The following is a 12,823-nucleotide window of genomic DNA, read 5'->3' as shown; positions in this document are numbered from 1 at the left end:
GAGGAATCATGATGATGGTTTTGGGATGGGGCGGGGGGGGATGGTGGAAGGAAGCAGGGAGGAAAGAGGAGGCCGGCAGATATGAACTAATGAAAGACCAAAAAAGTATAAAAATGGGAAGAGATGAAAGCTGGAGGAGGCAGAGATTATTCCAGGATCTGAAGAGTTATTATTGGGAATCTCAAAAGGCATTGGGCACTGTAATCATCAGCAGATGTCTGGGCCTTTCACACTGATGGCTAATTTAACAAGACCACAAGGCCATCCTGCATTGCTTGTGGTGACTTATGACATCCCGGTAAACGAGTGAACAAGATCCCCCTCTAGTGCAGTGTCCTTGTGGGGAATCTTGCCTAGTCATAATACTATTCCAACTAGCAGGCTGTGGTGGCCAGGATAGCAGTGAGAGAGGTTGGTTTGTGAAGTATCTAACTCTAACCCTCTAAGGCTGATTGGGAACAGATCCTCTCACTTGACAACTTCCTGCATCAGCATCTAAAGACGCTGAGCCTTTGAAATGTGGTTTCAGTAAGCACTTCCCCACGCCTCCCAAACATCTGGCGAACAGCTCCAGGCATTAACTGCCTTTATTTCAAGAAAAGGAAAATCACAATTACCAATTCATAAGGGGGCGGCTGAACTGCAAACGCAAATTGCAGAGGCCGAGACACACTCTTGCTCTGCGAGTCCATCTCCGCCATATAACTGTCGAGAGATTAATTTCACACAATCCCTTTGAGATGTCTCTACATTTTTCAAAACGCTGAACTCCACATCTGGGTTATTCGTTCAGGATCATTTAACAATTTAAAGTATTTTTTCACAACATTTCTTGGCATAAGTATGACCGAACTATTGCATATGTGTGTGTGTGTGTGTTCGTGAGGTCACACATGTAGGCACCAGCAAGTCAACCAGCAACTGAGATCTCTCTATCTCTATTTCCTCTTTCAGCCATTTCCTCAAGCCCTAGCTCTTTGATGAAGCGTTGGTTAGATGTTCAGAGATCACTCTGCGCAGCTTGGCATCAAGCTTTGTTTGGAAACACTCCCGTGTAACGCCTTGCGTTGGTTTGCTGCACTTGAAGGTGCTATACAAATGCAAAGTTGTTGGTGTTAGCACTAAGGCCAGATATCTTTTTAAAAAAAAGCTAGAGGATGCTGGAAGTACTCAGTGCCAGCTCCACGTCAGCAAGTTGTCGGGCCTGATAAATTCCAAGCATTTTCTGTGCGCAGAACTGTGATTCTTGAGAGACTGAGGGTGGAGTGTGCAAATTGGTCACCAAATGTGATTGTGCGCAAGTGTGAATCTCGGGTGAGTGAGATTGTGTGGAGATTGTGTGCTAGTTTGAGCACTGGAATGAATGGGTATGACTTGATTCCAAATACTGTAGTGAGCGAGTGAGATTGTGCATCTGAAGATTGTGCATGTGAAAATATTGACGTGCGTGGGTGAGACTGAATGTAAACAAGTCTATGAATGAGTCAGAATACATGAATGTCAGTGAAAGTTTGTGAATGCATGACTGATATCAATCAAGACCTCACATAGATGTAATCTGTCAAAGTTGCGAAACGGAATCTGGGGCTAAAGATCAGGTCACTGATCTTGGCAGTGCTACTCCACTAGGAAATTACAACGATCCATTGCCTTGGTATAGACAAAAGAGACACACACAGACAGACATATACTCTGTGACACACACGCGTACACAGACATACACACACAAGCATGCGCACGCGTGCACACACAGACATGCACACACACACAGACACACATTCTGACACATGCACACAGACACTGACACACACACAGACGCACACACACACACTTGCACACTCAAACATGCACACACACATAAACATACACAGGCACTGAACACATAAACATGCACACACACACATGCACAGAATTGCACACATAGGCATACACACTGCCACACACAGATATGCGCACACACATACAGATACACACACACACCCTGAAACAGACATACATGCACAGAGACACACACACACACACACACACAATTACATAGGCAAAAAACACACAATCACACAGGCACATACTCATGCACACTCACACACACACCTACACAAGCAATAAAGTAGGCACACACAGTCACATATACTGTCATATATTCGCATACATCCACACACAAGAATACAAACAAGCACTCACACATAGGCATACAGATAAAAATAGCAAAATACACATACACACGCAGGCTCGCACACACACATGCACACACATAGATACAGATATTTGTGCAGGCACACACTGATGCACCCAAATACACAGTCACACAAGCACACACAAATGTCACACAGTTGAACACTGTCTCTCACACACTGACACCTAGGCACACACAGGCATCCAGTGACACACAAACACACACGCGCACAGATACACTGAGACACTGGAACATGTAGAGACACACACCCACATGCACACAAACTTTTGGAAATACACCTACCCATTAAATCACAGCCCTGCAGCTCAAAGCGCATCCCAATTCCAGCAGGGGACCATCTCTCTGGGTATACTCGGACAAAGCGTGCAGGAACAGGATCAAAGCGGCGGATCTCAGGAGTGTCGTAGTTCATGTTCCCTTCGAACATCTGAGAATAATGTAGAGAGACAGATTGAGTAAACTCGACCAGTTGACCACCACAGGTATCTCTCACAGCAACTATAAAAGGATTTCTCTACTGAAATAAACAAGATGCTAATTTAATCCTTCAATTAGAACTAAAGAAAGACTTGCATTTCTTTAACAACTTCCTCCATCTTAGCAGTGTAGTCTCTGTTATAAAGTAGGAAGCAGTGCAGCCAATCTGCACAAGACAAGCTCCAACAGGAACATTAAAACAAAGGCTGCTGTAATCTGTTTTAGTAATTAATGCCAGCCAGGGTCTTTTTAAAAATTTGTTAATGGCATGTCAGCATCGCTGGCTGGGCCAGCGTTTATGACCCACCCGTAGGAGTCAACCACATTGCTATGGGTCTGGAGTCACATGTAGGCCAGACCAGTTAGAGACAACTGATTTCCTTCCCTACATTACAGGACATTAGTGAACGTACAGATGGTGGTGGGTGCATGGAATGCACTGCCAGCAGTGTTAGTAGAGTCAGATACGTTAGGGACGTTGAATGATAGTAAAACCAAGGGTATGTAGGTTAGTTTGATCTTAGAGTAGGATAAAAGGTTGGCACAACATTGAGGACTGAAGGCAACAGTGTTTGCCATTAGATTGGCGTTTTTATTTCATCAGCTGCTATGGTGGGATATGAGCCCATGTTTCCAGAATATTAGCCTGGGTTGGGAGCATTGGTGGGGGGGATGTTGGAGGTTGTGGTGTCTGGATTACTAGCCCAGTGATAGTACCAGTAGATCATTACGTCTGGGGAGCTGATGCCTGCTCATCTTCAAAACAGAGGCATGGACCGTTTTAAGATGCACCCAAAGAGGGCAAGTGAGGCTGAAGTCTCACATGAGAGATGGTGCACTCGAAATGCACACCTCAGAACACCATGGCAATGTCAGCCTGGAACAAATCATGGGAACTGGGATAAAGACCAAAAGAACTGAGGATGCCATACATTGGAAACAAAAACGGGAATTGCTGGGAAAGCTCAGCAGGTCCGGCAGCATCTGTGGAGTAAAATCAGAGTTAACATTTCGGGTCCAGTCACCTTTCTTCCAAGCTGATGGTAGCTGGGAAAAAGTTGTTTTCTTTAATGCAGAAGGTAGGGTTGGGGGGAGGGGCTAAGGAGTAAAAATTAGGTGGAGATACAGAAGACAAGGATAGACGGACAGACAGAGGAATGGATAATGATCAGCCTGAGAGAGTGACTAGATGGAGTGGGGTTTTCTCTAGGCTGATGCCTATCCCCTTAACTATCATCAGTAAAAAAATGGAATACGCCTAGTTATTATCACAGGTCTGTCTGTGAGATCTTGCTGTGCGCACACTGGCAGTCATGCCTCATATGTTATAACAGCAGTTGAGAACACGAGAGAGGCTGCAGACATAAAAAAGATGCTCTGTCTTCCCTTGTTTTCCTTTTGGCATGCAGTGAAGATGCAAATGTTACAAACCGCTCTGAATATTTCATTTGTCACGTCGCCCTGAGCTAGAAGTTGTAAATTAAGTCAACTGAAAACAAATGCAATAAATTGTTAATTGCTGAAAAAAAACTCGACTGGCAATATGTTTTTGTTTCTGTCTCTCTCCTTCTCTGATAATGAGAAACTATGTTTTCTAATATCTAAAGAGTGCTTGATTTATTCTCCCCATCTCCTTTTCTCCCCTGTGGTTCCGTTCTTGTCTCAGAGTCTTGCTGCTCCAGTCGCTGAACGGGAAACATAGAACAGTGCAAAAAAGAGGCCATTTGGCCCAGTCTGGAACTGCTAACCTCTCTGAAAGAGGCTGGGTCCCATTACTTGCAGTGATTTCCCCTTGCTGCAAGTCAATATTGGATTTGCTTCCACCGCTCACCCAGGCACAGCATTCGAGATCCACTGCATCGCTTGCTGCTAACCTGCAAGGTGTTAGGAATGGGAGTGCATGTGACAGCACAGGTCTGACTGTCCCATGACAGCTTGTCAGTCACCAACAGAAGTTAATGTTCTTAGTCAGCATCAGTTTTACTGACAGTGAACACCAGTAAGAAAGGGGTACCCCAAATTGCCAGCAACAATTCATCCCAATCTGTGAGGCGAACTCAATAAGCTTTTAGCAACGCTGTCTCCTTAAGAGAGACAGGCACGGACTGACGTCACGTGAGCCTGGAGGAAGTGGCACATTCCCACTTTGAGTATTACTATTCTGGTAAACATTCTCTCTGCCCTCCCTTAAGGCCTCAACAGACTTCCAGATGTAGAGGCCCCACTTCAGTGCTTAACAGTACAAGCACAAGCACCTCGAAAACACTCCTTGAGATCCCAAGGACAGCTGTCACTGTCTCCTCTTCCCGCACACAGGTTACAAAACCTGGCATATTGTTTCCATTATCAGAAAGGAGGCAGATTGCATAGGTTAAGATTCCAAGTCACTTTTCCACTCAGCATTCAAATTATGTGAAATTAATTCAATTACTTTAACCTAGCTGGACTCAATGGTCTGGACAAAATAAAGAGCCCACTCTCGAATTTCTAACTGGCTCATACGTGTGTGGGATCGTTGATGAAGGTGTGTAGATGTGACAACTTGTGGTAGCCCACCGTCCACCAAATCTTAACATTTAGACATCACATTAGGTGACACAGTTGTGAAGCAGTTAGAACACAGGTGGTGTCTACAAAACTTGGTCTCCTCTCCTCTCGTCTTCCCCAACTTCCCTCATCCCAGTGTGTTCCCGTCTTCAAGAGAGCAAAGGTGATTGTGATTATCTCTTTTTCAAAAGCTAAGTGTCAACCAATAAGCTGGGAGAGGAGATGGGATTTACAACAGGATTTTGGAGAGTCCACTGTGCTGCCAAGAGAGTGAAGAGGAAAACCCGGTGCGGGTGCTGGGAATCAGGAACAAGAACAGAAATTGCTGGAAAAAGCTCAGCAGGTCTGGCTGTATGTGTGCAGACAGAGTCGAGTTAACGTTCTGAGTGCAGTGACCACTCTTAGAGTCATTGTGTCAGAGAGATGTACAGCATGGAAACAGATCCTTCAGTCCAACCCGTCCATGCTGACCAGATATCCCAACCCAATCTATTCCCACCTGCCAGCACCCGGCCCATATCCCTCCAAACCCTTCCCATTCATACACCCATCTAGATGCCTTTTAAATGTTGCAATTGTACCAGCCTCCACCACATCCTCTGGCAGCTCATTCCATACACGTACCACCCTCTGCGTGAAAACGTTGCCCGTTAGGTCTCTTTTATATCTTTCCCCTCTCACCCTAAACCTATTCTGAAATATAAAGAGTGTCTATCTCAATGACAGCAAAGAGAACTCATAACTTAAACCACAGCAAAGTGTCCTGTTAATAGCAAGATTATTTAATGCAGGAATTGGAGGATAGATGTATAAATCATACTTGCTAAATAAATACCATTCAGGAGCTCCAGCTGATGGGGGAATGACCCAGTCACCTCTGTTCTGACTGGGTCCTGTGCTACCTTTAGGTACACAGTGGTCAATCTTATTAGGCACAAACGCTTTGCAAAAAGAAATGGAAGAAATTGAGGGCCGCACCTTATGCCGTGATCCTCCAGATTCCTTTACAAATGTCCAGTTGGCTCCATTCATGCTGTACGCCAACTTAAACTTCCGTACAAAAGCCTTGTTCTCCCCTCCTGTCCCACCATCCATGACCGAAGCTCCGCGCGCCCCCTGGATGATGATGGCACTGACGGTCTTCGGCGTGGGCAAGGCCACCTGGAGCCACTCCGTGCCGGGCGGAGGGTGAGGTTGCCGTGGGTACCAACCGGATCGGCTGGCGATGAGCCGGGCACTGCCTGGCGACCAGTGGTAGTCCCGAGTAGAGGAGGCTGTGATCTGGGAGTCAGGGATAATGCCAGACAGCATTCCCAGCATATCGGAGCACGGTGCATCTGTTAAAAGAGACAGAGTGTTGGCTATTCAACCAATTCACAACTCTAAGTTGCTTCTAATAATATCCTACTGTCTTTACTATTCCTTACCTACATACCAACCCTGTGACCCTGCAAGATCACGGTGCTCTGGCCTCTTGAACAATTCACAATTGCTTTCATTCTGACTTTAGTGGCCCACACTTCCGAACAACTTGATCCTGAGCTCTGTGACTAGATACCAGCAGCAAAGTGGTTATGGTACTGGACTAGTAACTCCTCAGATGTGAATTCAAATCAATAATAGAGGTCATGAAACAACTGGATTGTCACTAAAGTCCTTCAGAGAAGGAAAACGGCCATCCTTTCTTGATCCAGTGGAGCTGCGGCTCCAGATTCAGAAATAACAGAGTTGACTTGCCTCTGAAGTAGGATATAAGAGCAGGAGTAGGCCAATTTGCCCCTTTCAGACTGCTTCATCATTCAATAAGATCGTGGCTTATCTTGTTGTGGTTTCCTGTCTGTTCCCCTTTGCCCTTGATTCCCCTGTCCATCAAAAGTTGAACTGAGCTTTGAGCAAATTTAAAGACCCAGCCTCCATTACCTTCCAAAGGGGAAAGCTCCACATTCTAGCGATGCTTTGAGTCTCTGTCTTAAGTGGGAGAGGGCTTTAATTCTTTAAAATATGTCCTCTTATTTTAGTCTTCCTCTCACCAGTAAAAATCCTCTGGAGTGTCCAGCCTATCCAGTGTTTCAATGCAATCAATTCTCATTTTTCAAAACTCCAGTGGATATAGGCCTACCCTTTCTACAGAATATAAGCCTTTCATCCCGGCAGTGATTCGAGTGAACCTTCTTGATATATAAAGCTATATAAAAATATATAAAGCTACTATGTCTTTGAGGAAATAAGGAGGCCACAACTGGATACAGTACTCCAGATGTGATCTCACCAATGCACTGCATCATTGCAGTAAAACCTCCTTACATTTATAGTCCATTCCAACTGGATTAAACAACAACATTCCATTTGCCTTGCACTTGCTGTATCTGTGTCCTAACTTCATGCGATTCATGTCCAGGTCCCTCTGTAGCTTAATGAATGACTGAGCAAACCACTCAGATGATGGTTCACTTGAACCTTCTCAAGCCATTCAGCGATGGGCAATAAATGCTGCCCCAGCCAGTGATGCCCACCCTCGATAAATATGGCTAAATGAAGAAAATGTAACCTCCTGTATTTTTCTGGCTCTCTCCCCTTCTTCCTCCTCCTTAGAACATCTAGAGACATATGCAATTCTTACAGGGTTCAATAGGCTCAATACAGGTCGGATATTTGCCCAGACTTGGGTGGATTTAGAACCCGGACACAGTTTCAGACAAGGAGGAAGGCCATTTGGGACTGAGATGAGGAGGTGTACAACAGTGTGAAGGCGATGGAATTCATTACCCCAGAGGCAAAGAACTCAGTCATTGAGACAGAGATTAATAAAGAGTTCAAGGGAATAAGGATAATAAAGGATCTAGGGAAAATGCCTTTTGAGGTAGAACATCAGCCATGAATGGAGAAGCAGACACAAAGGCCTACTCCTGCTGCAATTACACACGTTGCCAAACTTATGATCACAAAACTTACGAAATGGGAGAGGATTAGTGCAAAAACCCATGGCTTCTTTACTACCTCAACTGGCGCACGAACACGCCCTCGCACGTTCACCTTCCAATCACTATTTCACCCAGGTAAATAGTGCGGTGAGGAAGGCATATGGCGTTTGCCAAACTTATGATCACAAAACTTACGAAATGGGAGAGGATTAGTGCAAAAACCCATGGCTTCTTTACTACCTCAACTGGCGCATGAACACGCCCTCGCACGTTCACCTTCCAATCAGTGATGAGTTAACAGACACTGCGAAGGCCATTCACCAATCCCAGCATGTGCTTTCTTAGTTGGCAGGGAAGTAAAGTGTGGGCAATGATCAGATGTTTGGAAGGGAGACGGGAAACAGAGACGGGAGACAGAGACGAGAGATGAGAGACGGGAGACAGAGATGGGAGATGAGAGACGGAGACAGAGGCGGGAGATGAGAGACGGAGACAGAGACGGGAGACAGAGACAGGAGATGAGAGACGGGAGACAGAGATGGGAGATGAGAGACGGAGACAGAGGCGGGAGATGAGAGACGGAGACAGAGACGGGAGACAGAGACGGGAGATGAGAGACGGGAGACGGAGATGGGAGACAGAGATGGAGACAGAGACGGGAGACAGAGACGGGAGATGAGAGACGGAGACAGAGACGGGAGATGAGAGATAGAGACGGGAGATGAGAGACGGGAGACAGAGACGGGAGACAGAGACGAGAGACAGAGACGGGAGATGAGAGACGGGAGACAGAGACGGGAGATGAGAGACAGAGACGGGAGATGAGAGATGGGAGATGAGAGACGGGAGATGAGAGATGGGAGATGATAGACGGGAGATGAGAGACAGGAGACAGAGATGTGAGACAGAGACGGGAGATGAGAGACAGAGACGGGAGATGAGAGACGGGAGATGAGAGACGGAGACCTACTTGTAATCTGGCAACCGTAGAGCTCGAAACGCATCGAAATTCCGTTTTTCCAAATCTGAGGCCGGATGCGAACAAAGCGAGCCAGGACGGGCGGTGTCAGTGTGTTCAGGACCACCTCGTTTCCATCCGTGTTGGCGGGAAACAACTAGGGAAGGAACGAGTGCATCAGTACAAGTTAACATGGGCCCACAATCCTCTGGACATACGTCTCAACTCCTCTCCCATTGTAAAGTGCTCTGCTGTTACTCAAAGAGAGAGAAAGAACGCATGAAGACAAAAGTAACCATTGCAAAGTGATCGGGAGCCAATCTTTCACATTCTATTCGGGAACGCTCCATACCCAATTTCAGACTTAGTTGGTAACAGATAAATTAAAGAGAACGTTGACATAAGCAACTTTATGGAATGATTTCACATACTGCAGTTCTTGACACTTGGACAATTTTCCCTTTATCTATAACTTTCTTTCCACTTTTTTCTTCTTTCTCTTTTAATAGCTTATTTCACTTTCTGTACATGATTGAAATTTGATTTATATTTCTTGCTTTATGCTTCCTGGTTTAAGCTCTGCGCGTTTCAGTGAGGATTCTCCAACTTGAATGGATGAGGAATAAAGAATTTGGCTGGTGCTCTTGCTGTTCACACAGGTCCCCTCAGAGGGCACTGCATTGGAGCAGACACCCACTAGTAGCAAGAGTATACCCTAATTCCCACCAATTGTTCTGCAGGATGTCTGCTGACCCAGATAACAGAGAGTGTAATTCGTTCCTTGGAATGGCATGATAGCTTAGTAGTTGCCTCACAGTGTCAGGGACCTCAGTTCAATTCCACCTTTGGGTTACTGTCTGTGTAGAATTTGCACGTTCACCCTGCATCTGCGTGTGTTTCCACCCACAGTCGAAAGATGTGCAGGTTAGATGGATTGGCTATGGGAAATGCAGGGTTACAGGGATAATTGGCTATGGGAAATGCAGGGTTACAGGGATAGGGTAAGATGCTCTTCAGAGGGTTGATGTGAACCCAATGAACCGAATGGCCTGTAAGGATTCTATGATTCATCATAAAATATGGGCCATTATATTTTAATCTATTTGTATGTGTGCACCTCTAAGGTCAAATCTGTGTGTATGTATTGTCTGTATCTGTGTGCATGCCTCTCTAAATATATATGTATCTGTTTGTCTATCTGTCCATAGCTGCCAGCAGACATATGTATCTACCTGCCTGCATGTGAGTCCAACGGTTTGGTCACACGGACCTCTATGTGACTTGTAAGCAGGAATCCACCCCCTTCAGCACCTGGATATTTGGCATGGAATGTAGGAAGGAAAATGGCCCAGTGTTTGGAAATCCTGAGAGATTAATGGAATTCCCTCCTGTTAAGTTCAACACACAGAAAACCGGGTGGGTCCTTTACACTGGCCTCAGAAATGAAGCCAGGAGCTGAAACTTGCAATCAGCAATTAAATGCAAAAAAGTGACCGAATGGCTCTTTTGATATTCAGCTGTCTTATGGTTTGATGGGTGTTGCATCCTTTACTCGAATGTGTCTTGAGGTATTCACAGCCCCTTAGTAATGGGGCTTCGTTTACACTCCACTCCCCACTACCCTTCATTCTCTTCACCTCCGAGTGGACAACCAGCCAAGCTCCAGGGACAGGTCATGAGGACCCGATTCCTGATCTTCTGAGTTACATTGGCAAACAACAGTTTAGCTCCTAAAAAGTCCGAATGAAGGCAGTTCAAGACCAACACCACTAGACCAGGTCAGTTGGCTTGTTGTCAAATGATGAGTTCACAGAAGGTGCAAGTTGAGAAGTCAAGCTGGGCAGAGTGACAATTTTTACCCAGTCCCCAGCCCTGGCTCTTCCCCAACATCCCACTTCCCCATTGAGAAACTAGGGCTTTGGGATGACATGCAGTTTGGGATGTGTGGAGGTGGTTAATTTATAAGCAGTAATTTGAAAATCCACTGCTGATCGTTAAACACTGTCGGATACATCACCAGCTCCCCATCTGAAGGTCAAAGCAGCAGTATTTGGTGTAATGGGCAGCTCGAGTCTCATTCAGGCTGCTCACGGGTGACGACTGTAAGAGAGAAGCAAGAAATCTGCAGCCCAAGGTTCTGGTATAAAAGTTAAAAAAAACCCACTCTGCTTTGAAGGAGCAGTTAATTTAGGCTGGATCCGAGCAGACAAGGTGAATATAAATGGGCTAATTATGCATTTGAGCGCTGCTGGAACTGATGAATTTTACTTACAACTCTTAACCTTTCCAACACAGTACCTCTGGGATGAAATGAATTTGAGGAAATCTGGTGGAACATTAGTCTTTTTTAAGCTGGAACAAAGCTACAGTTACCCAGGCAGCATGGTTTCAGTGTGAGGAGATTTACTGGCTTCTTTTCTGTTTAAAATGTAATCAGAAGTCGACATTCCAGAATTTTCCATTGAGGGAGCATGTGTGTGTGTTTGCTCTCCATGCACAACAGTCTTGTTCAGGTCCTTGTCTTTGGCCTGTTTTTTAACTGCCCCACACCTCTCCTCCCCCAACTCCAAAAGCTTCCGGAAAATTCTTTTGTACTTTCTATCGCTTCTGTGCTGGATGTTTGGTTTCTGGTGCCATTCGAGTCTAAACTCTGCAAGCATCTCAGAAGGGGGGTGGTGATCAATTAAGAATTTAAGTAGATTTGGGTGTGATGGGCTGGGATAAAGAGTCTACACAGGGAATTCTACCTAAAGAAAGGAGGTGGATTTCCAACAGCAATCCCAGTCATCATTGAGACCCACATTACAATGGAAGTTCCACTTGGGTCTTGGTGAGTTGATCACTACATCAGGAGTCCAATTTGAAAGGGACAATCTTATCACCATTCAAAGGGCTTGATCTCATTATCCAGACCCCAATTCATTGAACACTATGGTACAATCCTATTGTGATCCATGAAAGGATGAAGGGCGGAATATTTCACGCTTGGAAACTGTACATATATTCTGTTTGCACTTCTGAATTTAAAATCTGCAAGGTAAGAACTTGCAAAGTGATGACAATCCTGTTAAATCACATAATATTTCAATGCCTCTCTCCTGCTTGTCTATCCCGGGCCTGTTTAACATAGCGTATATGCTATTAAATTGGTTCCATTGCATTGAAGGATTATGTCTTCCACAGGGACCTATTTTTCAAGAGCACCTGCTATAGCCAAGAGGTGTCAGTGAAAACTTTGTCCTTTAGGAAACCTTCCAGCCTCATGCAAGAAGGTCCCTTGCTGCCCCAGTTACTTTCATAAAACATCACAAGTCACGGGCCGGAAAGTTTACTTGGCATCTAGCCTGATTCTTTCTTTGTCGTTTGGTTCAAAGTCATGTTTCAATAGATTGTGTACAGATCTTATTCCTGAAAAGACATCTTTGTTTTTCACAAAAAGACCGCCTGTAGCCTCCCCACCCCTAGTTCACTAACCGGAACTCACAAATGTCTCAATCCAATTTAATTTTCACTCAATTTCCTTAGCAACCTCTGGGTCTCTCCCTTCCAATTTTATCCCAGTTAACACAGTCTAAATTGCCCATTGATCATAATAAGTTGATTTCTTTCAAGGTTTTCCAAGAAGGAAAGAAACAAATGGACAGCATGGTGGCACAGTGGTTAGCACTGCTGCCTCACAGCGCCAGAGACCTGGGTTCAATTCCTGCCTTAGGCGACTGACTGTGT

The 12,823-nt window shown here is 45.2% G+C and overlaps 1 protein-coding gene across 4 annotated transcripts in view; it reads right to left on the bottom strand.

The window, feature by feature from the left end:
* Positions 1–12,823, bottom strand: part of LOC122551427 (neuropilin-2-like) — a 103,925-nt gene that overhangs the window by 37,522 nt on the left and 53,580 nt on the right. For all 4 annotated transcript variants that reach the window (XM_043693315.1, XM_043693314.1, XM_043693316.1 and 1 more), the window contains 3 exons: positions 9,110–9,254; positions 6,197–6,555; positions 2,477–2,621 (listed from right to left, as the gene is read on the bottom strand). In XM_043693315.1, the coding sequence (XP_043549250.1) occupies positions 2,477–2,621; positions 6,197–6,555; positions 9,110–9,254 (649 nt within the window). The remainder of the gene's footprint in view (positions 1–2,476; positions 2,622–6,196; positions 6,556–9,109; positions 9,255–12,823) is intronic.

This window comes from Chiloscyllium plagiosum, chromosome 7 (genome assembly GCF_004010195.1).
Source record: "Chiloscyllium plagiosum isolate BGI_BamShark_2017 chromosome 7, ASM401019v2, whole genome shotgun sequence".
In the NCBI taxonomy this organism is placed as follows: domain Eukaryota; kingdom Metazoa; phylum Chordata; class Chondrichthyes; order Orectolobiformes; family Hemiscylliidae; genus Chiloscyllium; species Chiloscyllium plagiosum.
The sequence above is the reverse complement of the archived record's forward strand: the minus strand, read 5'-3'. Positions and strand labels throughout refer to the sequence as shown.